Source organism: Acomys minous (assembly GCF_964271855.1).
Source record: "Acomys minous genome assembly, chromosome: 19".
Classification (NCBI taxonomy): Eukaryota; Metazoa; Chordata; class Mammalia; order Rodentia; family Muridae; genus Acomys; species Acomys minous.
Genome location: NC_140499.1, coordinates 17,091,618 through 17,116,945, shown reverse-complemented (window position 1 = coordinate 17,116,945; position 25,328 = coordinate 17,091,618). Strand labels below are relative to the sequence as shown.

The 25,328-nt window shown below is 45.0% G+C and overlaps 1 protein-coding gene across 4 annotated transcripts in view; it reads right to left on the bottom strand.

Annotated features, from left to right (window-relative positions):
- Window positions 1-2,376: 2,376 nt before the first annotated feature.
- LOC311589883 (uncharacterized protein) overlaps window positions 2,377-25,328 on the bottom strand; it is a 67,296-nt gene continuing 44,344 nt past the window's right edge. For all 4 annotated transcript variants that reach the window (XM_084768598.1, XM_084768601.1, XM_084768599.1 and 1 more), the window contains one exon: window positions 2,377-3,416. Coding sequence is in view for 1 of the 4 variants with exons in the window: in XM_084768601.1 (XP_084624727.1) it covers window positions 3,360-3,416 (57 nt within the window). In the remaining 3 variants the exon portion in view is untranslated. The remainder of the gene's footprint in view (window positions 3,417-25,328) is intronic.

Here is a 25,328-nt window from a genome sequence, read left to right as displayed (position 1 = left end):
TGGCTTTCAAGCATAAGATGGAGGCTGACTGACTCATCAGTTACCAGGATAAAGTACTGACCAAAAGCAATGTGGGGAAGACGATGATTTATCTGGCTTACAGGCTATATAGTCCATCATGCATAACGCTGAGGCGAGAACCAAAGCAGAGAGCAGGAGAAAAAGCTGCTTCCCTGCTGCCTCGCTCAGCTTCCTTTCTTTCTTTCTTCCTTCCTTTTCTTTTCTTTCTAACATTTTCAAGACAAGGTCTCTCTGTGTGGCCCTGGCTGTCCTGAACTCACTCTGTAGACCAGGCTGGCCTTGAGATCCACCTGCCTCTGCCTCTCAAGTGCTGGGTTTAAAGGCGTGCGCCACAGCCACCTGGCTAAGACTCCTTTCTTACAGGGTTCAGGCCCACCTGTCTAGAAATAGCACCACCCATAGTGGGCTGAGCCCCACTTCTAGCAATCAGGAAAATCCTCCTCTAGACATGACTATGGACCAAACTGATGGAGGCCTCAGTTCAGGGTCTCTCTCTTCCTAGGTGTGTCAAGTTGACAAGCATGATTAACTATCACATGCCACTCACGCTGAAGTTGGCCTTTTCTACTCATTGATCTATACTGCAGAAACACTCACAGACACCCCTAGTCCCCTAGACACTTCTCTACCCAGACAAGGTAACACTCAAAATTAACTGCCCAAAAAATGTTAGGTAGTGTATGACTCCAACCATGTGACATTTGGGGGGGGCAGGGCAGACACAGGTGTGGGGGGGGGAAGCAAAAGCATGGAAACAGTGCATGAACTTGAGGGGGAGGAAAAGATGAATACGTCAAACAGATATTTAAGACAAGGAGCTGGTCAGTATGACACTAATGTGAACACATGCCTGTGTACCCTTGTCATACCCATGGAGCATAGAACACCCATGGGGTGGTCTCACCAACTGTTAGAAACATGCCCCTATGGTGTGGGGAGGGTATATAATAAGACAGGCCACATGTGGATGTGGGGGTGCTGGGGAATCTCCATACTGCTGTTTTAGTTCAGCTGTGTTGGGGAGCATTGTGTGAACGTACGTCTCTGCATTGTCAATTCTTGATTGCTAAGCCAGCAGAGAGTTAAGTACTAGCTGGATCTTGGCATTGTTATTTCAATGGTCCATCACCTGCCTCACATTTTGTAAACAGTCATCTTTCCTCACTTGCCTACTGGAAGCAATAAAAAGCCAAAGGCCAATATTTGGGCAGAAAGTGGAGGGCAGAACTTCCGGGTGAGAGAGGGACTCAGGCAAGAGATTCTCGTGTGATGTGGGAGGGAACAGACATATTGGAACTGAAAAGAGAGCCACGTGGTGGGGTGTGGGCTAGAACAGTTGGATAAGTTAGATGAGCAAGTTGAGAGTCTGCCCAGCTAAAGGCATAAACTTTAAACATTAATAAAAGCCTTGTAGCTTTGCGCAGTGGCAATATCGTAGCCAATGAGGTTTATCGGATTAATGCTAATTAATAAAAGTCTCTGTCTTCTTTAAGCCTCTGGAAGGTTTAAGAAGTCCTGCTTTATAGCTGTAAGATATTAACCTGCTATTTTTTTTTTAAAGTCTCCTTGGTTTGTTTGCTTGTTTGTTTTAACAAAATGTAAACATTCAAAACAGTGGCTTTGAATTCTGCTAGCTACAGGTTAATCTATAGGCACAGTTCTTGTCCTTATGAAAACATTTCAGTTATGGTTGCCATTTGGATGAGTGGAAAGGAATTTGTATAATAAAGACACAACTGAGCTGAGGAGATAGCTCAGCCAGTGACATGCTGGAAAGGGAAGCACCAAGGCCTGAATTCAATCCCAGAACTCCCTCCACCTTTTTTTTTTAAGGCAAGCATGAGGACTGGAGAAAAGGTTAAGAGCTCGAAAAATGATGTAGCACGGGGTCCCAGGCTCTGCTTCCCACAGGAACATCAGGTTCTGGGTGGGCAAGAGTGGACAAGGTCCGTGCCACAGGATTTCCGGTCTGGTCGAGATGGAGGAGAAAAAGATTTCTCCACAACAGCGTGTTACAGCTCTTTTGGTTGGACTGCAGGCACCAGACAGCAGCAGAAGCCCAACCAGATTCGGCTAGCAGAACTGCTGCTTCGGGAGCAGTAGAAGTATGGCTCTTTGGCTAAAGAGCTGCAAATGCCTGTGGCAACCGGGCGAGCTTCTACGAAGTTCCATGATGGTCCTGCAGCAACAGTGTAGGCCACAGTCAAGTGAGTATGGGGGTGGGGGCGCGGGGGGCGCCGGTCCAGCTACGAATTCTTCTGGGGGAGGGGAGGGGCCCTTCTCTCCCCAGTGTTACAGTTTAGAATAAACAGACAGTCTCAGAGGGTCTTCAGTGAAATAGATGGCGTACACACTTTATTTCAGGTAAAACGGGGACCTATAAACCTTGGGCAGTGGGGCGGGGCTTTGAGAATGAATGCATCTCATTGGCTGGGACTTAGGATGCTGGCAAAGCTCTGTTTACTTGGGCTAAGATAACAGGTGACAAGCTGACCTGAATACGTCTAACGACCTGGGGGTTGTGTCACGTGCTTCTGAGGCAGGCACAGAAACCGGAAGAGAGCTTCTGTTCTCAGGATGCGATTTGAAATCTCAAGTTTGAGATTTCCAGGGCTTGAACACGCTCCATCGCGATAGCTCCATGTCAGTTCTCCTGGAGACCCCGTCCATGATCCCTACAGCTCTTCTCCCAAAGGATCCAAGTTCAATTCCCAGCACCCACGTGGTGGCTCACAACTGTCTGTATCACTAAAGTTCCAGGCTACCCGACACCCTCACGTAAACACACATTCAGGCAAAACACCAGTGCATATTAAATAAAATTCCCCCGAACAAGGAAGGAGGAATGGAGGCTTGGAGAGGGGCGGGGCTTGTAGGACAATTTGCTCACTTCCTGGTAGATCAGAAAGCAAGAGAGTCAAGGGCAGAAGGGTGCTGGGCAATGACACCCAAAGGCTCACAAAGTCCCCGAATGAGCATCCACTGCTGGGGACCAAACACATGAGGCTGTGGGGACAATTCACATTCGACACGTGACCCACCATAAAGCTTGGTCTGAAGGATTCCCACCACGTTGGAAGCAAGTGTGATCCAGTCCAAATACCATAAGGGCTGAGAGTCTTCTCTCCTGTGCCAGGCTTAGTGTACCGCCTTTGTAGTCGTGAGAGTCCCGCTGGGAATCTCTGGGGTTTTAACCTACATGAAAAGCTGATCTAGGTTCGGAGATGGCTCCATTGACAAAGTGCTTGCCATACGAGCACGAGGAGCTGGGGTTGGTCCCTGGAACCTGCATAAAGCAACAGTGACACTGTAATCCCAGTGCTGAGGAGGCAGAGACATCAGGGTCCCCCGGGGCTGCCTAGTCGGAAGCTCCAGGCTGAAGGAGAAAATCCCGTCTGAAAAAAAAATTAGACAGGGGCTAGAGGGATAGATCTGTGTTTCTGAGCACTTGCTGCTCTTCCAGACAGCCCACATTTGATTCCCAGTACCCACATGATGCCTCACAACTGGAACTCCAATACCAGTGGATCCAACACCCTCTTCAGGCCTCTTGAGAGCAGCAAGCACAAACGTGGTGTACCGATGACATGTGCAGGAAAAATACCTTGCCTTAATTAGGGCTACTATTGCTGTGATACCATGACCAAAAGCAACTTGGGGAAGAAGGGGGTTTTTTTTGGGGGGGGGGGGAGTTGTTTGTTTTTTGCTCTTACTTCCACTTCACAGTACATTGCCATCAAAGGAAGTCAGGGCAGGAACTCAAACAAGGTAGGAACCCAAAGGCAGGAGCTGATGCAGAGGCCATGGAAGGGTGCTGCTTACTAGCTTGCTCCTCATTGCTTGTTCAGCCTGCTTTCTTATAGCACCCAGGGCCACCAGCTAAGGGGTATCTCCACCCACAATGGCCTACATCCTCCCCCATCAACTTTTAAGAAAATGCTCTGAAGGCCTGCCTACAACTTGATCTTATGGGGGCATTTTTCTCAACTGAAGTTCCTTTCTCTCAGATGACCCCCGACCTGTGTCAAGTGATGTAAAAACTAGCTAGGACACACCCATACACATAAAAACAAAAATATTTATATAAATATAAAAATAAAATTTTATATAAATATAAAAATTAAAAATATATAAATAAAAATATAAAAATTTAAAGAAAATAAGAACTAAGGTAGACAGCACCTGAAAGGTAACACACATGTGCAACTCACATGAACACACACACCTGGGGGATCTGTTCATGCCTACATACTAAACATTCCAATCCACTGTGTGTAAATGACTGCACTGTACATTGGGGCTCAGACAGATAGGAGTTTTGACCTTCTTTAACTAGTGTTGGATGAGACAGGATATGGGAGAAGTAAAGTAAGAGAGGAAGAAAGTTGAGAATGGAAATAAGTTCATGTGACAAGGCGTGACTTCTGCTTCTGTCTGTCGCTTTGAAGACAGTATGAAAGGGTCACTGAAGCAGGTGTGCAGTTATTTTTAGGCCACCTCTGTGAAGCTTCACTCACGAGATCAAACACAGCGAGGCCAAGCCTCGCAGCCACTCTCAGCTGCGACTTCTTCCCTAAGTGACAAAGAGCCAACGTGTTAGTCTGGATTCTACAACCAGGCTTGTGACACAAAGCCAAGGCTAAGGCAAGAAATATGCTTATCTTACCATTAGAGGCCCACTTCAAAGTGTGTTTACCAGCCTGTCTGATGCCTCAGTCTAGCGGCCAGTAATAACACCCCACTAGCACCTCATTAGCCAGAGGCTTGCTGGAGAGTCCTAGAGGAAAGATTGAGGATGAAGGATGCCCCACTCCTCCTACCATCTTCAGTGGCCAGTGAGTCCTAAAATAACGTGCAGACACTTACCGTGCAACCTTGGTGACTTGAGAACCTATGTACATATGGAAGGAAAAACTGACTCCACAGTATTGTCCTCTGTGCACACACACATGCACCTGCATTCCTACAAACATCATATAAACACACGCACGTGCGGTTTCCAACATTTTCTTACACAGTGGCAGCACCTCCTCTAAGACAACAGTTGCTTGAACTGCAAATGCCCTCTGATCATATGACAGTCCCTGTGAGAACTGAACCCTCTGCAGATGCCTCCACAGGCTCTCAGCGGGCAAGCAGTCAAACACTAACTCAGAAAGCAAACATATGCCACGTACGGCCAGGAGTCTCAGAAACTTCCTAACTGTTATTTGAATGGACAAGTCAGGGGCTGTAACATACAAAGGTAGGAAAGAAAGGCGTTCTTTTTTTCATTTTCTTTTTAGTGAGTGTCTGTGTCCATATGAGTGTACATGCATATGCATTCCGGGAACAGTATATGGAAATTGGAGGACACAATAGATGTCACCTTCCATCTTTTGCTTGAGACAGTCTTGCACCAGCCTGAAATTCTACCAAGGAGGCCAGGCCAATTGGTGCCAGAGCTGCAAGCGTTCTATCTGCCTCTCTCGTCAGTGTCGGCATCAATGGGTAAGCATGGACTACTGGGCCTGGCTCAGTATATATACACATTTTTGCACAGGGAGTCTGGGTATGCGTATAGATCTATCACAGCTGATAGGCTGCAAAGGCAATTTTCTCTTGGGTCTATTCAGTAGTCTGTGCTGGGCTGCCTGAGTTTCTGTTCTGACCCATCCCAGGAGGTCCGCTGTGGCATTTCTGCATATGTATCACATCTCAAAGCCAAGTTTCAGATTTTGGAGTTTAGATTTCAGACTGTGCATGCTCAAGTTGACCTTCAGTGATATTAGTAGGGAATAAAGTGCAGTCGAGCAAGGTGGCACAGGCCTATAATCCCAGCACTTGGGGAGTCAAAGGCAGGCAGATCTCTGTGAGTTTGAGGCCAGCCTGGTCTACAAAGTGAGCCCAGGACAGCTAAGGCTGCACGGAGGAACCCTGTCTCAGGAAAAAAAAAACAGATGAAAGTGAATCCATGAAGACAGAGGGCATGCATCTCCAAATCCATGCCTTCCTCCATGAGCTGAGCAAGTTCCTTGTGTGCCAGGCAGAGCTTCAATTACTAGAAGGATCTTTCCCCGTTTTTGGTTCCTCGGGTGGGAGGGCCTGTGGGGCTTATTTGCCTCTGCCTCATTAGCGTTGTCTCCGTCTCATGGTGGGTAACCAAACAGGAAAGCCCTCGGGTTGGTGAGATGGCATATCAGGGAAAGATGCTTGCTACAGAGCTTGACAATCTGGGTTCAAACCCTGGGATCCACCTGACGGGAGAGAGCTGACTTCTGAAAATTGTTCTCTGTACTCTACACATGCGTTGTAGCCTGAATTCTCCTTTGTGCACACACAGTTAGATAGATAAGAAAGAATGTAAAAATAGGGTCTGTGCTAATTGGTAACATCCTTACCAACCTAATGTATCGGGATTGGAAAAAACAACAGTAACAATAACTTTTATTTTTGAGACAGGGTCTCCTGGAGCCAGACTGTTATCAAACTCCCTATGTAGCCAAGAATGACGGTGAGCAGCCTCCTGCCTCTACTTTCTCAGTGCTGGGTTTACATGCATGCATCTCCATACCTGGTTTATGTGGCGCTGTGATTGGACTCACGACTTTGTGTGCACCAGGCAAATACTGTACCCCCTGAGCTCCAGTCCTAGCCCCCATAAACAGACTTGGAATTGACATAAGACAGGTGTGTCAGTGGGAGTAGTCTCGGAGTGTAGGTGGTGTCAGTAGTAGACGAAGTGGCGAGCTTCAAGAACGCTTTTGCTATTCTGTGAGTTGCAGGGAGGGTAAACTGAGGCTGGGTCTCTCTATATAGCTCAGGCTAGTCTGAAACTCACTATGTAACCTAGGCTAGCCTCAAACTCACAGTAATATTCTGTGTCAGAATGTACAGATGAGATCTGGAGGGTAGGTGTGAGCCAGCTCTGAAAATGAAGTTTCAGCTGCCTGTGGCTCCCGAGGAAGTTCGTTTACCCACCATGTTCTCAGTTGCCAGTGGCCATCATGCAGTAACACACTAAATGCACACCAGCAATCCCCTGTCTACACCCTAATCTCCCTCAGCGCACCAATCAGAATCCATGTCAAAGACCAAGGGCATCCACTAGAACCAGCACACTGGATCACAGGATCTTTCTGGTCCCCCATTAGCACTGGGAGAAAGTGTACTGTGTTGCCATGGTTGCAGGTGTGCACAGTATCACTGGACATGATCCTTCTTACTTGTCTTTCACCACTGTTGAATATTCATCATCATCACCATCACCACCACCACTATCACTATCATCACCATCATCACCATCATGTCAAAGATATAACAAACTCATTTCTTCAGGCAAGCATTTGCTAGCCTTGAATGTAAACATTTGAGAGCCCAGCTGCTTGTTGCATGTAATGCCTTTGACACACAGTTTTTAAAAAGAGCTAATAAGAAAATGAAGCACGGCGGAGCCAAAATGAACGTTCTTCACAAACTGAAGGGCTGAGTCCGTGAAGAGTGACGCACCCCTGTGTTAGGAGCTTGCTGATCTTAGGCCAATAGACCCAAAACAAGATCCTTTTCTCTCCTTGGCTGAATGCATTACACACGCTGCTTAATGATAAGAAAGGAAGGACTGTCTGCATGCGTTTCCCATGTAAATGAAGAGTCGATTTGCAGGAAAGGAAAACTAGCAGGATATTTCAAAGTCATATTTATTCCCCATTTCTGGTCCAATTATGAGAAAAAGGGGAGATTCCCCACCAAGTTTCTGCATGCTAAAAGGAATCGTGTCACCAGACAAAGTGCTAGGGGAAGGGGAGCAGACAAGTGGCAAACAGGCTGGGGTGTCTCATCTTTACATAGATTTGCTCAGCCAAAAGACATGTCTTAAATATGGAACATGGACATACTTGAACAGATGTCCATTTTCTATAGTGTTCTTCAAGATGTATTTCTATGAGAGAGAGAGAGAGAGAGAGAGAGAGAGAGAGAGGGGGGGGGAGGGAGAAGGTTACAGTCTGTGAAGCAAGACAGTAGAAGAGAAAAATTTTTTCCTGGGGACATAAATAGAGACTGGCTCAAACCCATTCAGTGAGCAATGCCTGATGCCCAGATACAAGTCAGGGGAAGCACACTTGCCTAACATGAGTAAGGCTTGAGGTTGGACCCATATAAAGTAGGTATGCTAGGACTTGCCTGGAATCCCAGCATTCCAAAGGTAGAGAGTAGAGGGAGGATCATAAGTTCAAGGTCATCCTCAGCTACACAGTGAGTTCAAAGCTAGCCATGGATCCATGAGACCTTTGTCAGGCCCACAGTTCATGACCCCAGGAAAAAGTATGAGGGAAGCCATGGCAAGTCTTGTCCCCTGAGGGAGGTTCAATAACAAAGAGTCCATCCAGCACTTACTGAAGAATTTCTTGGTAATAATGCCTTTCTACAAATGATCTGTTCTGGCAACATGGTCACATCTGAGAAGCAGGACAGGTGGACACAGGCTGTGGAAGGTTCTGGAAAAGAATGCTAGTCTTTGTGACTGAGAAAAGAGGTCACTTTGAAAAGTAAATGTCCTGAAATGGGGTTATTGAACAAGGAGGTATGTTTTTTGGAGCCCCTGAGATGGGGGAGGGTAGACCTCGAGAATAATTTTTGTATCTCCTTCCGGAGTCTCATTCAGATGTTAACACTTGTGGACACAGAACATCTGGGTGCTGACCATGGCAAGCAGGTGGCATTGCTGGCAATTTAGCAGCAAGCCATCAACCTGTGGGAAAGAGCCTGTGGCTGACCCAGCCCCTTTGCTAAGCCCTACAACCTCTCCTTGTGCCCCAAATTTGGAAGCTTAGAGCTAAGAGAAAAAAGAAAGTCAGTGTGAAATGTGAGAAGAAAGTAGCACAATATGTAAAAAAAAAAAAAAAAAAAAAAGACAAAAGCAGTCGGGATATGCCAGCCAGCCATCTGCACAGCTGAAGGCTTCCTCAGAGCCCCCACTGTCCCTGAATCAATTGCTTCCTATTCACAGGCTCAGGCTCACTGTACAAGACTAAGTTCAAAATGGCTCTCGGGAAACGTTTGCCAATCCTGTGGTCTCCGTGTAGGCTCTATTTTTCCTTTTCTTTTTAAGACCAGAGGATATAAGTATGTATCCAAGCTGTTAACCTGCCAGCACTCACTGGGATGAGTCAAAGGGACCTGGCATTAAATCACAGAGATTTGAGCTGCTAATAAATGCAGCAGGCCCCAACCATTGTTGATGAATTCTGACTGAAATCTAAACAGCAAACAAACACTCCTCTGAAGGCTCTGGTATCCATTAGCTTGATGTGTTTATTAGACAAGGCTGTGTTCCTTCAAGCTTATTAACAACAGATTAAAAAACTGAAAACAAATCTAGGTTTCTTTTTATGATTTAAGTGTGGGTACCATGTACTATTTGACAGTTAAAGACAAACAAAGCTAAAACTTACCATCATGTCAAATTAAGATCTTGGTACAAAGGTTGAAAAGTGATTGTCAATTCCCAGCATCCACCACTTCGGCAAATAATCATGACTACTGTTTAATTTTATAGGTTTTAGAATTGCTACTTTTTTAGATTTATTTTATGTAGGAGGGTGTCTGCATTTACGTGCATACAGGACATGAATGCTCGGTGCCCTTGGACGTCAGAAGAAGGCATCAGATCTCTTGAAACTGGGGTTACAGATGGTTGTGAGCTGCCATATGAGTGCTGGGAACTGAACTTGGGTACTTGCAAGAATAGCCAGTGCTCTTAACCGCTAAGCCAGCTCTCTATCCCCTGGAATTGACACTCAAGAAAAACAAAACCAACAAACAAAAACGACCCTCTGTCCTTCGACAGGAACTTAAGCAGCAGAGTAGAATGGGACATAAACTCCTTGCAAATAATACAATCTATTGCCCATGTTTAAAGATTATATGGGGCTAACAAAATGGTTCACTTTGCTATGCCACCACAAATCAGAGTTCCCACAGAACAGTTTCAAATGGAATTACCTCAGTGTGACAGTGGGATTGCTGCTTCTTAATGACGTCTGTACGGCCTTAGTTTAAAAAATAAGGGTTTAGTTTAAAATACAGTGTGTGGAGGAGAGTCAATGTGGGCCACAACCCACATTAGCTGCTATCCTAAACAGGCCTGCGGAACACCCAAGAATCTTTGGGCTTGTCTTTTGCTCTCTCTACCTGCTCGATGCTTACCAGCCTGGCCCATCTGGGTTACAAAAAGTGAACCAATAGAGGCTAGTTGGGCTCCAGCCATAACTCACATTATCCACCATACCAAGGAGACTGAGGTGCACCCGAGCAGTTTTCAGCTTAGAGACCTCTGAGCCTGCTCCTTTCCTGCCTGGTTCAACTGGGACACAGAAAGGGAATGCAGCAGAGCTGATCTGGGTGCAGGTTCCAACACCCATTGTCCGGGAGGTCTCTGAGGAGCCCCGGCAAACAAACGTTGGCTTGGAGCTCTCTTTGCCTGCTCCTGACCTGCTTGGCCTATGTGGGACAGAGACTGCAACCCCTTTGGAGGACCTTCCAGGCCTGCTAACACCAGAGACAACCAGATGCCTAGAGGCCAGAACAAGACACAAGCAGCAAAACTCAGAGCCATATGACACCGCTTGGAATCCAGCGGGTCCTACTGCAACAAGCCCTAGAGATACAACAGAGATAAAGCCCAAGAAGAAGATTTAAATGTGAGATGATGAAAATGATAGGAGCCTTGAAGGAAAGAAATTAATCTCTCAAAAGAATACAGGAAAATACAGACAAAAAGATGAAGGAATTCAATAAATCCTATAATGAATTACAGGAAAAATCAATCAAATGGGAGAAAGAAATGAATAAGACTATTCCAGACCTAAAATGGGAATTAGAAGCAACAAAGAAAACACAATCTCAGGCGGTCTTGGGGTTGGAAAACTTAGGGAAGAGAACAGGAACCACAGACACAAGCAACAGCAACAGAACACAAGAGATGGAAGAGGAAAATCTCAAGTGTTGAAAATACGATTGAAATTATCGATACATCAGTCAAAGAAAATGTTAAAACTAAAATGTTTCAGATACAAAGCATGCAAGAAATCTAGGACACTATAAAAAAACAAAACCTAAGAATAATAGGAATAAGAAAAGGAGAAGACTCCAAACTCCACAGCCCAGAGAACATCTTCAACAAAACCATAGAAGAAAACTTCCTCAACCTAAAGGAACAAATGCCCATAAACATACAAGAAGCCTACAGAACTACAAATAGATTGGACAAGAAAAGAAAATCCTCCCACCACATAGTAATCAAAACACTAACTACACCGAACAAAGAAAGAATATTAAAAGCTGCAAGAGACAAAGACCAAGTCATATATAAAAACAAACTTATCAGAATTATACCAAACTTCTCAGCAGAGACTAAGAAAGTGAGAAAGGACTGGATGGATGTCATGCAGACACTAAGAGATCACAGATGCCAACCTATGCCCAACAAAACTTTCAATCACCACAGATGGAGAAAACAAGATATTCCAAGTTTAAACAGTACGAAGACACAATTCCATCCCTACAGAAGATACTAGAAGGAAAACTCCAACCCAAGGAGGCTAACTACACCCAGGAAAACACAAGAAGTAAATAACCTCACATCTGCCAAACCAAAAGAAAGAAAACAGCCACATTCTACCACCACCAACATAAAACAAAACAAAACAGGAACTAATGACCACTGGTCATTAATATCTCTCAACATCAATAGCCTCAACTCCATAATAAAAAGACACAGGCTAACCAAATGGATATGGAAACAGGACCCATCATTCTGCTGCATATAAGAAACACACTTCAGTAATGAAGATAGACATTACCTCAGAGTAAAGGGCTGGCTGGAAAAAGGGATTCAATGCATATTCCAAGCAAATGGACCCAAGAAGCAAGCTAAAGTAGCCAATCTATGATCTAATTGAATAGACTTTAAACCAAAACTAATAAAAAGAGATGGAGAAAGACACACAATACTCATCAAAGGAAAAACAGAACAAGAGGATGTCTCAATTCTGAACATCTATGCCTCAGACACAAGAGTACCCACATTCATAAAAGAAACATTACTAAAGCTTAAATCCCACATTAAACTCCACACATTACTAGTGGTAAACTTCAGCACCGCACTCTCACCAATAGATATATCATTGACACAGAAACTAAGTGGAGAAATTATGAAACTAATAGACATCATGAATCAAACAGATCTAATGGATATCTAAAGAGCATTTCACCCAAATACAAAAGGATGTACCTTCTTCTCAGCACCTCATGGAACCTTCTCCAAAATTGACCATTCACTTGGCCACAAAGCAAACCTCAATAGATACAAGAAGATTGAAATAACCACTTGCATCTTATCAGATCACCATGGAGTAAAACTGGAACTCAACAACAACAGAGAGCCTACAAACTCATGGAAACTGAACAGCTCTATACTCGTTGACCTCTGGGTCAGGGACAAAATTAATAAATAAATAAATAAATAAAGGTTTCATAGAATTCAATGAAAATGAAGGCACAATGTACCAAAACTTAAGTGACACAATACAAGCAGAGCTAAGAGGAAAATTCATAGCACTAAGTGCCTTCATAAAGAAATTGGGGAGATTCCCATACTAGCAACTTAACAGCACACCTGAAAGTCTAGAACAAAAGGAAACAGACACACCCAGAAGGAGTAGATGGCTGGAAATCATCAAACTCAGGGCTGAAATCAATAAATTAGAAACACAACAATTCAAAGAATCAACAAAACCAAGAGCTAGTTCTTTGAGAAAATCAACAAGATAAACAAATCTTTAGCCAAACTAGCTAAAAAGCAGAGGGAGAGTATTCAAACCAACAAACTCAGAAATGAAAAGGGATACATAACAACAGACACCGAGGAAATACAATGAATCATCAGGTCTTACTTCAAAAGCCTATATGCCACAAAATTTGAAAATCTAAATGAAATGGACAATTTTCTTGATAGCTACCAATTACCAAAATTGAATCAAGATCAGGTAAACAAATTAAATAGTCATATATGTCCTAAGGAAACAGAGCAGTCATCAAAAGTCTCCCAACCAAAAATAAAAATAAAAATAAAAAAGCTCAGAGGTGGATAAATTCAGTGCAGAATTCTACCCTACCTTCAAAGAAGAGCTAATACCAATTCTCTTCAAACTATTCCACAAAATAGAAACAGAAGGAACATTTTTAAAAACCCATTCTATGAGGCCATAGTCACCTTGATACGTAAACCACATAAAGACTCAAGAAAGAGAACTTCAGACCAATTTCCCTTATGAACTTGAGGCAAAATAATATTTGCAAACAGAATACAAGAACACATCAAAAATATTATCCACCATGACCAAATAGGCTTCATCCCAGGCTTGCGAGGGTGATTCAACATACAGAAATCCATCTTTATAAACAATTATATATATAAACAAGCTGATGCTGAAAAAGCATTTGACAAAATCTAACACCCATTCATGTTAAAAAAAAAAAACTCTTGGAAAGATAGGGTATACAAGGCACATGCCTAAACATAGTAAAGGCTGTATACAATAAGCCTATAACCAACATCAAACTAAATGGAGAGAAACTCAAGGAAATTCCACTAAAATCAGGAACTAGAGAAGGCTGCCCACTCTCTCCATATCTCTTCAATATAGCACTTGAAGTTCTAACTAGAGCAATAATTATTTTTAAAGTGTTCAGTGTCACTAGCTATCAATGAAGTTAAATTTAAAGCTTTGTAGAGACACCACCTCATTCCAGTTAGAATGGGCGTGATTGAAAATATGACAACAAATGTTGAAGAAGTTGCAGAAAAAAAAAAAAGAACTTGCATTCACTGTTGATGGGGATGCAAATGAATCCAGCCATTATGGAAATAAGTTTGGAAATCTCTCCAAAACAATAAAAATAAAAAATGAGAACTGCTATATGGCTCAGCTGTGTATATCCTTCCTGAGCATAGACAAAGAGAACTCCATACTCTACCACACAGCTGTTTGCACCCCATCTTTATTGCTGCTCTATTCACTGTAGCAAAGACTGGAAATCAAACTACTCGTCCATCAAGAGATGAGGGAGCAAGTGCGCTCTTTGACAGCATTCCATAGTGACCCACTTCCTCCAACAGGCACTGCCTCCTCAAGTGTCACCCCCTCCCTACAGACAGCCAAGCTATGATTCCATAAATAGATCAAATTGACTCATGACCATTCACCTTGCAAAGACTTCACTCTGCTTTGGGGACCAAGCCTGCAGCACTAGGATTTAGAGGATTTGTGAAATCCAAATCATAATAGCATTTGTAGCTTCGGAGATGGAAGAGCTTAGACTACAGAGAAATCTCTCTCTGTGTGTCTCTCGGTCTGTGTCTGTCTGACTGACTCACTCTCTCTCTCTCTCTCTCTCTCTCTCTCTCTCTCTCTCTCTCTCTCTCTCTCTCACACACACACACACACACACACACACACACACACACACTCACACACACACACACGGGGAAGGTAGGGGAGGGAATGGGGTGTCTCCTCCTGGAGTCCATCTTTTCAGTGGTTTCAATGACTTAGCTATAGTCACAATGCTGTAATAGGCTTCCAGGCATGAGGACCTGAGCTCAGCCCCCCAGAATCCACATTAAACATTATAAATAAAAACAAATAAATAAACAAGCATAGCAGAACACACATGTAATCCCAACACTAGACAGCAGATTTTGGGGACCCACTGACTAGCCCCACTAGACTACTTGATAAGTCCCAGACCAATGAGAGATGTTATCACAAAAAGCAAGGGGGGTAACACCTGATGGATGACAGCTGAGATTGACATGTCTCTCCACATGCAGGTGACATACACAAACACTGACACGGACACCAGTTGCCATCACTTCCCAAAGCACAATGCTACAGACTAAGTCTTCAATGCTCAGACCCTTGGAGAAGACTCAAGGTCCAATCCAGAGTCTTGTTTTAATTGTGATGCTGCTCAATAATCACTGTAGACTGTAACAGTGGATTACCTCAGGTAGCTTACTGTCAGTAACACAGCACCTTTATAGACTGTATTCCTGTGACGGACTGCCATGGAAGGAAAAGCCGTCACTTTTCTCTCTTACAGCTAGTGTCCCTGGGAAAGAGGCTATGCTCTGTGAGAAAAGCATCTGGCAGCCATATCCCTCACGAGAACAGGAAAAGTACAGACGCTGTAATGGAAACAAGAGGGAAAGAGGAGAGTCAAACAGTTAATAAAGCTGTGAGAAAAGTTTAAGCTCTTTAATAAAGATAAATTTGGTTCAAATGAAAACAAGAGGCCTCTGGGAGCTATTTTGGTTGGCAAAACCTTTTTAAAATGCCGGTGCATGGATTGGTACGCTGGCATTCCCCTGTTCCTTTGGACCAAAATGCAAATTAGCACAACCTTCCTGGGCAGGGAACGGACAGTGGGTACCTGATCCTTAAAAATACTCATGGCCACTGGATAACTGTTATTCTGCTAAATGACAATAGCTGTAAAACAATGGCAAATTGCCACACTTATAGACAGGAGAGTCATTCAACCTTCATCAGAGAAACTGCTTCTTGCAATAGATGGAAATTAAGACAAGGACCCACTGCGGGACAATGTGCAGACAGTGAGAGACTTCGGAGCACGCACCCCTAACGGGGATGTCCTCATCAAACCTTTCCCCTCGAGGCTCGGGGATCTATGAGGAAGAGACAGAAAGACTGTATGAGCCCGAGGTGGTGGATGACTCCAAACAATGTGTTCCAGCAGGAATGATGCACACATGAACCCATGATGGTGTGACAGCATGTACAAGATCTGCTTGCACATGTTCAAGCCAGACAAAAATCACAGTACAGAGGAAGGGATCTAGACAAAAATTCCCACCCATAACCAAGAAGCCATTTGCTATTGATAGCTGCTGGGAGAGAAAAAAATCAGTTTTTGACCATAGAGTGACAGGGGATATGTCAAGTACACTGCAGGGCAGGCTCCACTCTCAAGAGTGGTTGGCCAATACAAACCAGACTCCGCGGGTTTGAATTGTTTTTTGGTTTTGGTGGTGGTGGTGGTGGTAGAGAGATAGAGATAGAGATAGAGATAGAGATAGAGAGAGAGAGAGAGAGAGAGAGAGAGAGAGAGAGAGAGAGAGAGAGAGAGAACTGACTCTCCCCCAGAACCATCAGCTGTCCATAGCTTGTCAGTGGGAGGCTCGTGGGCAGGCATGTATGCATCTCCACTTCATGCACTCCATGGCAATCTTGAAATGATTATCTGTGGATTCCTGGATTTTCCTAATGCACGCAACCAAATCAGTTTCCAACCACAGCGCTTTTCTTACCTCCTTCCAACCTCTACAAATTACACTTCTTGGGCTAGGGATGTCTCTTAGTGGGAACAAGGACTCATTTTCTTCTTCGAAGTAGCTTTGGAGTTGTCTTCAATATTTCACAATTTAGTGTTATATTTAGTTCGATTTTTTTTTCTCAAATAACCTTTTATCAACAGCAAGCCTCTAATTTACAAGTCACTAAGTTCTCTGGCCATGATCGCATTCTGAAGTTCATCAATGGCCTTGGCCCTTCCCCTTGACCTGTAGTCAGAAAATTTTTCAATTTGGTCTTTATGGTTTTTGGAATGTATTGTTGAATTTGATTTAATGATTCAGTCTAAGAATGTGGCATCTAAATTTATGAATGAGAGTGGCCTGTTAACTCACTCCTTGCACTCTTTGTCAATTTTGGAGTTGTTATTGATTTACTGATTTTTTAGCTTTTGTTTTGTTTAATTAATGTTATTCTAGACACACAAAGTAAGTAACTGATTTTCCTCTTTCTGTGTTTTGGAGTAAAATATGCTCAATCTGAATTATAACTTCAGTGTTTGGAAGACTCTTCAGTTAAAATAATCTATTCCTTAAGTTTTCCTTGTAGGAAAATGTCTTAGCTACTGGCTCAGGTCTTTGATGGTTACAGCACTACTAAATTTAGATAAAAAATGGAACTTAAGATTTGGCCATGACTCCATCTGGGTCTATAATATGAGACACATGAACACTAAAGGATTTAAATTCTTTTATTCTCCCGGCTTGTGACACACTTAATAGCCATCTAAGGCTACCCCCATTCCAGAACACCTGTGTCACAAGGAGCTCTAGTTACACTGAAAGAGAGAGGCAGGTGAGGACTAAGTGTTTCTTTTGGCTGGAACAGCTGCTCCCCATCACTGCCATGTGGCATGTCATCTTTCAGCGTTTCACTCCTGATGTCACAGTAGTTATATGAAATGCATGTGGGTTTCCCTTTACAGTGACACCAGGATCTGCCCTACACAAGGCACCGCTCACTAACTCCCACGATACCACTTCATAAGAGATCTTGTCGGAGTGCTGTCGTTGTGGTGGACACCCACCACAGTAATGAAGACACTCCGCTTTCACTTCACACAAATTATCCCCCGTGGTGCACATCTCAGGAGGGTGGAACCCGCCGACTCACCCAGTCCTTTAACCCTCTGCTGTGGTCTGCTGCCAGGTCTCATAATTACTATAAAACAGGTTGATTTCAGCCTGGGCTGTGCTGGAAAACGACATTTGGGATTCTTATTGGCACTTTGAAGAGAACATATTCTTCTCCAGTTATTGTGCTCCTCGCACTAAAATATTGAGAAATAGACTTTCCATATGTAGTATAAGAAAAACATCTAAAACCTGAGATGTATTCCCACTGCCCATAATTTTTATTAGCTTTTTAAGAAAGCTCGGTGCCCATCAAACCCAGCTCTTGTTATTTTTATTGATGCCATATAGACAATCCATAATCAAAACCATTGGCAAAACTGTTCGGCCCCTCTGTCTCTGCCCCAAAATTGGCAGAAAATTCTCATTTATAATTTGTAAGAAAAACCCAGAGGAAGCTTGCAGAAATCCTTTATGCCATATTTCCCGGCAATGGAATATTTTCCTGCCTTTGAAAGAGCAATTAAATTTTACTTCAGCAGAAGTGTAAATCCAGGTGGTACGTGGGAATACCATGCCCCTCTGGTTCTCCTTAAAGAAACAACACCATGCACACTTACAATAAGCAGGATCCTTCTTAAAGCGTTGGTTTATTGGTGTGTGTGTGTGTGTATGTGTGTTGCATGAAGTGTGAATGCTGGTGTGCACGTGAGGCAGTGGAATTAGAGGATCACTTTGTGGAGTGAGTCAGTTCTTTCTTTCCACCTTTACATTGCTTCCTGGAATCAGACTCAGCTCATTCAGCCTTGCGCAACAAGTGCTTTACCCACTTGAGCCATCTGGTCAACCTGGTATCCCCTTTTACCCATGCTTCTAAACGTGGAGTCAGAGTCCATGAATATAAAATGCTTTCCTGCCAAGCATGAAAGGGGAAAGCTTTGGATCGGAGGTGGCTTTGCAAGCGAAGCCGGATCTCAGTGTGGCCTGGTGTTACCAGGACCCTTCCCTCATACACCGGGCTGTAGGCAAAAACCACAGGGCAGTTCAAGACACTGAAAAAAGCTCAGAATTACTTCCTCTGGGTGGATGGGAGGGATCAGTGGCCCTGTTTGGTCTGAAGCCCAGCTCTTCTTTCTCCATCTTGGGTTGTGTCAGTACTGTGCTGAGTTAGACAGAGTAAATAAACTTCAACACCACAGGAGAAAGGGGGAAGTGCAATGTAGGTAGATACATAGACACATTCACTTAAAGTTTATGCTCCCAATAATTTATAAGCAAATATGAGAACATAGCAGGGTTTGAAATCCAGCTGCGAGTCCCTAAAACAGTCCCTGTCCTCAGTGAGTCACAAGTGACCAGCTTCTAGGCAGACAGCTTTAAAGATGAGTACAGGATGTCCTGCTGAGGCATACCTAGCGTCATGAGTGAACCCCGCATTGTCCTCATCAGCACAGAGGACCTACTGAGGAAAACGAAAGCTTTCCGTGGCCTTGTTCTCTCAGGGCCTTTGCCAACAGACCGGAATCTACAGAGAAGATGACATGCTTTAGAAGTCACAGCAAATTTGAGAGTCTTCGAGTCCTGAAGAGGTCTCCCCCAAGAATCACTGCAGTCTGGTGACTGAGCCCTGGGAATGTGTCTGTAGGGACGAGAGGAGGCAGACCACAGTGTAACTGGGGAGCTAAGAGAAAGGCGGGTTGTGAGGGACCCTCCGTGAGGTGGCAGCAAGGGCTTTGTGGTAAAGAAGGGCTTTGTGGACCACAAAGGGAAGGGGCCGAACACCTCATTCTTCCTCCTGAAATCCTAAATCCTACTTCTTTCTTTCTTTCTTTCTTTCTTTCTTTCTTTCGAGATACTGTTTCTTACAGGAAGAAAAGCAGGAGAGTGGGTGAGGGAGAGAGCCCAGAATGCCTTACACAGGGCATTATAGAATTAACATATGGGAGAAAAAAAGTTGGCAAGGAGGAACTGACCCCTATACCAGGCTGACTAAATCCTCACCACAGCACGGGCACAGGGGTGCTTTGGTGTCTGAAGTTGACCCATGGCTCATTATAATATTCAAACCCACCTCCCTGGGTGGAGATTAAGGTGCTAAGGACATGTACTTTGAACTGTATGGAACAGACAAGGCAAGATCCACAAAGCCTGGGCTACACAAATGAGCCAAAACAAGCAAACAAACAAACAAACAAAACAAAAAAACAGTCTCCACTCTGTGACCTAGAAGCTCCAACTCATTGCACATGGGCCAAGTCTGAAGGTAAATTGTCTCTCCTTGCTCCGAATTGCTCCATCCCTCGGGCACATGTTTCTTCCTAATGAACCATCTCAGTCTCTGGTATAACCGTGCATCTCTGCCCAAACCCTTGCTTCAGGACCCAAGAGCCTGGAACCCTGCCACCCTGAACCCCAATATAAACTAATGTTAGAAGAATGCTCTTATTTTCCTTTCCTGAAACATCCCACAAAGGCCCTGAGCATTAGCACACTGTGGGCATTAAAGGAGTCAGTCATTGTCTATTACAAGTTACTACATATAATGCAGGTGATTAGCTGGGGTTAAAAATGGAGTTAGCTACATGCTCCTAGAGGCGGTGCAGGTGTGGCTGCTGGGTCACATGTGCATCAGTAGGTGGCAGAGAAGAGAGGCTGTGTCTACACTCAGTGTTCTGTGACCATCTGAATGATTAGTAGCCTAGCACTCCCTAAAAAAAGTGAGTCTGAGTCAATCAACAGTCTGGCCTAGGGGACCAGGACAGGAAGCTAGCCAGAGAAGACCATCAGTCTGGTGCTTCACAGGCCTGGGGGACAGACCATGCCCGAGATGACCCCCTGCCTGGTACCATAACACACGAGAGGGGCATACCACTCCTGAGATGACCCCAGACATTCAGAGACCCAGGGTATCACTAGGAGGAACAAGTAAGTGATGGAGAAATAGGAGAGAAAGAGAAACAGAAATATGTGGGCACAATGAGGAGAGGCAAAACTGGAGACTCCAGGGTAGCAAAGAACAGCCTGATGCGAGTAGCCGGTGATGTCACTTGGTACCATGGTGGGGTCCTGGCCTGAGTCGATGGCCCTGCAGCAGGAGGGATCTGTTACCACAAAAGCCAGCCTGGTCTGAGCTGCTCTCCTGGGACATGTTGATATCTGAGGGCTGTGCAGAACTAACCTCACCCCTTACCTGGGCATCTTAGGAGAGCTGGCCCTGGGGTGGTGAAAGCAGAAGAGCTGACCCAGACCCTAGCCAGTTGCTTGGGAGCATGGCTGGCACATTGGGGGAGTTGCAGGTGAGCCAGCCCCCAGCATATGACTGGGGGAGATCTGGCCCTGCCAATCATCTCTCATGCAGAGGCATGGACAAGGGAAGATGCCCTCCCCTACCCTTACCCCTTGCCACCTACAGTAGTAGGCAGGAGAGTTGGCCCTGGAGTCAGGAGAGCAGGAGAGAAGGCCCTGCACCCCACCTGAGCAGCAGGGTAGAGCTGGCCCCAGTTAGGAGTGGGGTGGGGTTGTCAGTGAGAGTGGGAGAGTGGCCAACTCAGATACCTGTCAGGCCCAGACCTAGCGATTTGAATTGGCCCACCCCAACATTTACTTCATCTGTGATCTGCTGGAGAGGGTGAAGGGGCCGGTGCTACAGATCTCCATGACACAAGGCAACAACAGGACATCCAAGAGGAGTCCTACTGAGGTTCCAGTACTGATAGTGTAGCAGAAGCCAGAGGCCTCATTGCAATGAGCATTTACAAACAGTATGGGTAAAAGGGTATACTGAGGGACATACTGAGACACACTACAGCTTCCACAACAAGATTCTGTTGTGGGGGAGCTTGTAAGTGTAGATGGAGGATAGGAAGAGAAGGGGATATGAGTGGGATTGGGGTGCACAATGTGACAATTCAAAAATAACTAATAAAAGGTTTTTTGAAACTGAAACTAACTGACCAGTAAGTCAAAGGGTTAACGTTATATTGTCCTGTGCAGTGACTAACCCTCATTGTCAACCTCAGTGGCTTTGGAGCCACCCAGGTATCTCCAGAGAGGATTGACTGAGGAGACAAGACCCACACAGTAAGTGGGCAGCACCCCACCATGGACTGGGGACCTGGACTGAATAAAAGAGTGGGCAAGGAAAAGGCAGACTGAGCACCAGTAGTCATTTCCCTCTGCTCGCTGACCATGGATGCTCACTCCTCCCCCTCTGCTCGCTGACCATGGACACTCACTCCTCCCCCTCTGCTCACTGACCATGGATGCTCACTCCTCCCCCTCTGCTCGCTGACCATGGATGCTCACTCCTGCTGCCACCACTGTCATCAGGGCTGAACCCTCAACAGTGAGGAAAACAAGACTTCAGCAACTGCTTCCAGTACTTGTCAGCCTTTCCAACTGCTTTGCCTTATTCCGTAAAGTTTTGAAACTGAAACCGTGTGAATCAAAGTAGACGGGAGCAAGAGGAATGCGAGCTGACTGATTGACATGAAACTCAAAAAAGTCTCCGTTTAGCCAGAAAACCATCCGAGACAGCTGCACTTCCCTGTCTCCCTTCCTCCCTCCTGTTCCCCACCCCCACCCCAGGCTGTGTGCTGGTGCTGTGAGCTCTTGTTTTCTTCCCACAAGGAAGAACCCCTGACCCCTTGTTTCACAACTGCTGGCTGTGCAGTGCACTGTCCTTCGCGGGTTATTCCACTTACTGATTAACTCGGCAAACTCCTCTGAAGGGGATTAATGCTTCTGGAGCATTAGCAGGCTCATCCCGGATGTACACATCACCAGGCAGTAAAGCACCTGTTTTGTCTATCTGGTGCCAAATGAATGGGTTCCAGTCATAAGAGAAGTTTTGTGTCTGTTTCTGATATTTTCATTTTTTTTTTATTTGATTGGATTAACCCAGAATTTGGATGTCATGGAGACAGGGACTGACAGGAAGAAGTGCTTGCTTTAAGCTCAGGTAATAAAAGATCAATGTTTAAAGTTATAGGAGGAGCTGAAGTGGCCCAGGCAGGAAAGTGATGCACAATCAATAAGGGCTTGAGTTTGAACTTCAGATACACACACACACACACACACACACACACACACACACACACACACACATTTATCCAAGACACTTATGAGACCAGGCACCAGCATGTCTGGCTCTGTATCAAGGACTACCCTTCCATATGTCATTGCACTGCCCACTATAGCTCAAGTACACCTAAAGGTGACTCTGGCCATTGCTCCAGACAGAACAGATGGTAGCCCTCAGAGGTGACCATGTGACACTAATTCTGCAGACACACAAAACATGTAAGCTATGGAGGTCAGAATGCCCCCCCCCCATGTCAGAACATTGGAAATAGCCTAGGAGTCCAGGCGGAAAGCTGCTACAGTGCCAACTGCCACAGTAAGTCCCATCGGGGCAGCACTGTTACTGGGGAAACTGAAATTCTCTCTTTTCTGTTCTTAGTCTTGTTAAAGATGGATTCAGAGGGAGCAACAGGGAAGGCCTGCCGAAAAGCCTGGAGGGAGGAAGTTGCACTCTTTGGTTGGAACCCACATGGCAGAAAAGAAGGCAGAGAAAGAGCTTTGAGAAAGGAGAAGGAAGCCCTATAGTTCAGGAAACTATGCTTAGGAAAGAAGTAGAAAGAATGAAAAAAAATGGGAAATTACCCTTTTCTAAGTTGGGACTCAGAGAAAGTGGGCAAGCTCCACAGGACTGCCTGATGGAAGCTCTGTAAGCCTGTACCCTGACAGGATAGGAAAAGCACATCTCATTAAGGGGATAATTATTCCTCCCCTTCTTGCAATGGCAGTCTTCCTGAGGGGTGGTCTCTTGCCAGCTGATGCATTGGCCCAGATTGATTAACTCCTCAAGGAAGAGACAACAACATATAACGTTCTAGTCTTTGGAGAAGATCCGAATGCCAGATTCCAATGGAGAGGAGTTCATCCTCAACGGTCTTTAAAGTCCTGTACAATACCTACTAGACCCATGACAGTAGGAATGTCCTGAAATTCCAGAGCTATAGAGCCACCAGTGTGCAGTGCCCGGGAAGATGACAGGCATGAGGCCGCAGCCCCAGAGCTGAAACATGGGCTAAAGTCAGAAAACCTATGACTGTGACACTTGCTGAGGTCTGGGGCCTACTCGCTTCTCCCAGTGTATCTACCATGGAGCTGGTGGACTGGAAGATCATTCTAGAGTCCTAAGAATTAATATGTGCTCTGTGGAGGTTTGATCTGGCCTGGGGCCTCCTCTATATGCACTGTCTGTCCTGTACTTGACCCACTGCTGTGTTTTGGAAGCAATTGGCTTTGCTTTGATCTCACAGGCTCAGAGCTGGAGAATTCTCCTCAAAGTGAATGATGCTTCAGTGTTACTCACAGCTCACTTCCCTTGGAGTCTGGTCTGTGGAAATTTCATTTGAGTCTGGAACAAGATCCTGGAACAACTAGGGGGCTATTGGTCTAGAATGGATACATTTTAATGTGTGAAAAGAATGTGATAGAGGGAAGGAACGGACATTATGGTTTGTGTCCCTCAGGCTCATGGGATGTAGATTTAATCTTCAGTTCACAGTGTGGGGAGGTGGGACCTTTATAAGTTGATGAGGTTATGAGCACTCTGCTTTCCTGAATGACCTGCTGTGGTGAAAGTTGGTTCATTTAAAATGTGAGTAAGAGGTTGTGAGATGCTCAGAGGGCAGAAGCTTTTTCTGCCTAAACGACCTAAGGCTCATTTTTATCTCCAGGGCCCACATGGTAGAAGGAGAAAATAGACTCCAAAAAGATGGCCTCTGACTCCCACATGTGGGAGTGCATAAGTGCATGTACACACACACACACACACACACACACACACACACACACACAATGTTGTTTAACTTAAAAAAAATAAGCTGTGAGATGAGGCTCTTGCCTTCTGCCACTATTTTCATCTGATGTCACTACCCAAAAACTCACTTCAAATTGCGGGGTCACAGCCTGTGTCCCCAGCCCATTTCAGTCACTTATCTCCAGTAAGCCAATTTAAAAGTCAAATTAATAGTAAAAGGCAGAGAAGGGAGATTTTTCACTATAGCCACATTAGAAAGAAAGACAAAACAATCCAGTGGTCTGGGGTCCTGAAGGGAGCTTAAAGTTTACACAGTGGGCCCGGGATGTGTACATCTAAGCAGTCCTGGTCAAGGGTGGTCCTGCCCACCATTGACACCACCATTGTCTGGGCTTCAGGCTCATCCAGTAGGGTGGTCAGGCAAGGTGTTAGAATTCCGTGAATTCTCTTTCCAAGAGACAAGATCCCCCTCCCAGAATGAACTTCCTGGGGAGAAAGTCCCATTTCCTGTGGTCTATTGTTTCAGTAGTCCGATTGAGAAACACAACTGTCTCTTTACAGTACCTTCTATTGTGAGTATATAGCAGGATGTCATTGGGAGACATGTTACTGTTCTGTCCCTTCAGCAGAACAGTAGTATTTGCCTTTCCCCTAGGTCTATGGCCTATCTCATCTCAGGTCCTTGACCACCTGACCAGTGTCAGGCATAGATTCCATCTCATGGAGGAGGCCTTAAATACAATCAGACAGTGGGTGGTTACTCTTGTGCCACTATCGCAGGTCACCAATATAGATCAAAGGGTTTGTAGGTTCGTTGGTGTTTATCTTTCTCCTCTGGTAGTGTGCAGAGCACCATGAACGCTGGCCAGGAGGGGAGAAGGCTCTAGGGATACAGAAGCTCAACTCCTCTGTGGTTCCTGAGCCTCTGCCAGCTTTAAAATCTGGGTCAATTCCTCTAGGTTGGACTACCCACGCTGTAGAGTCACACAA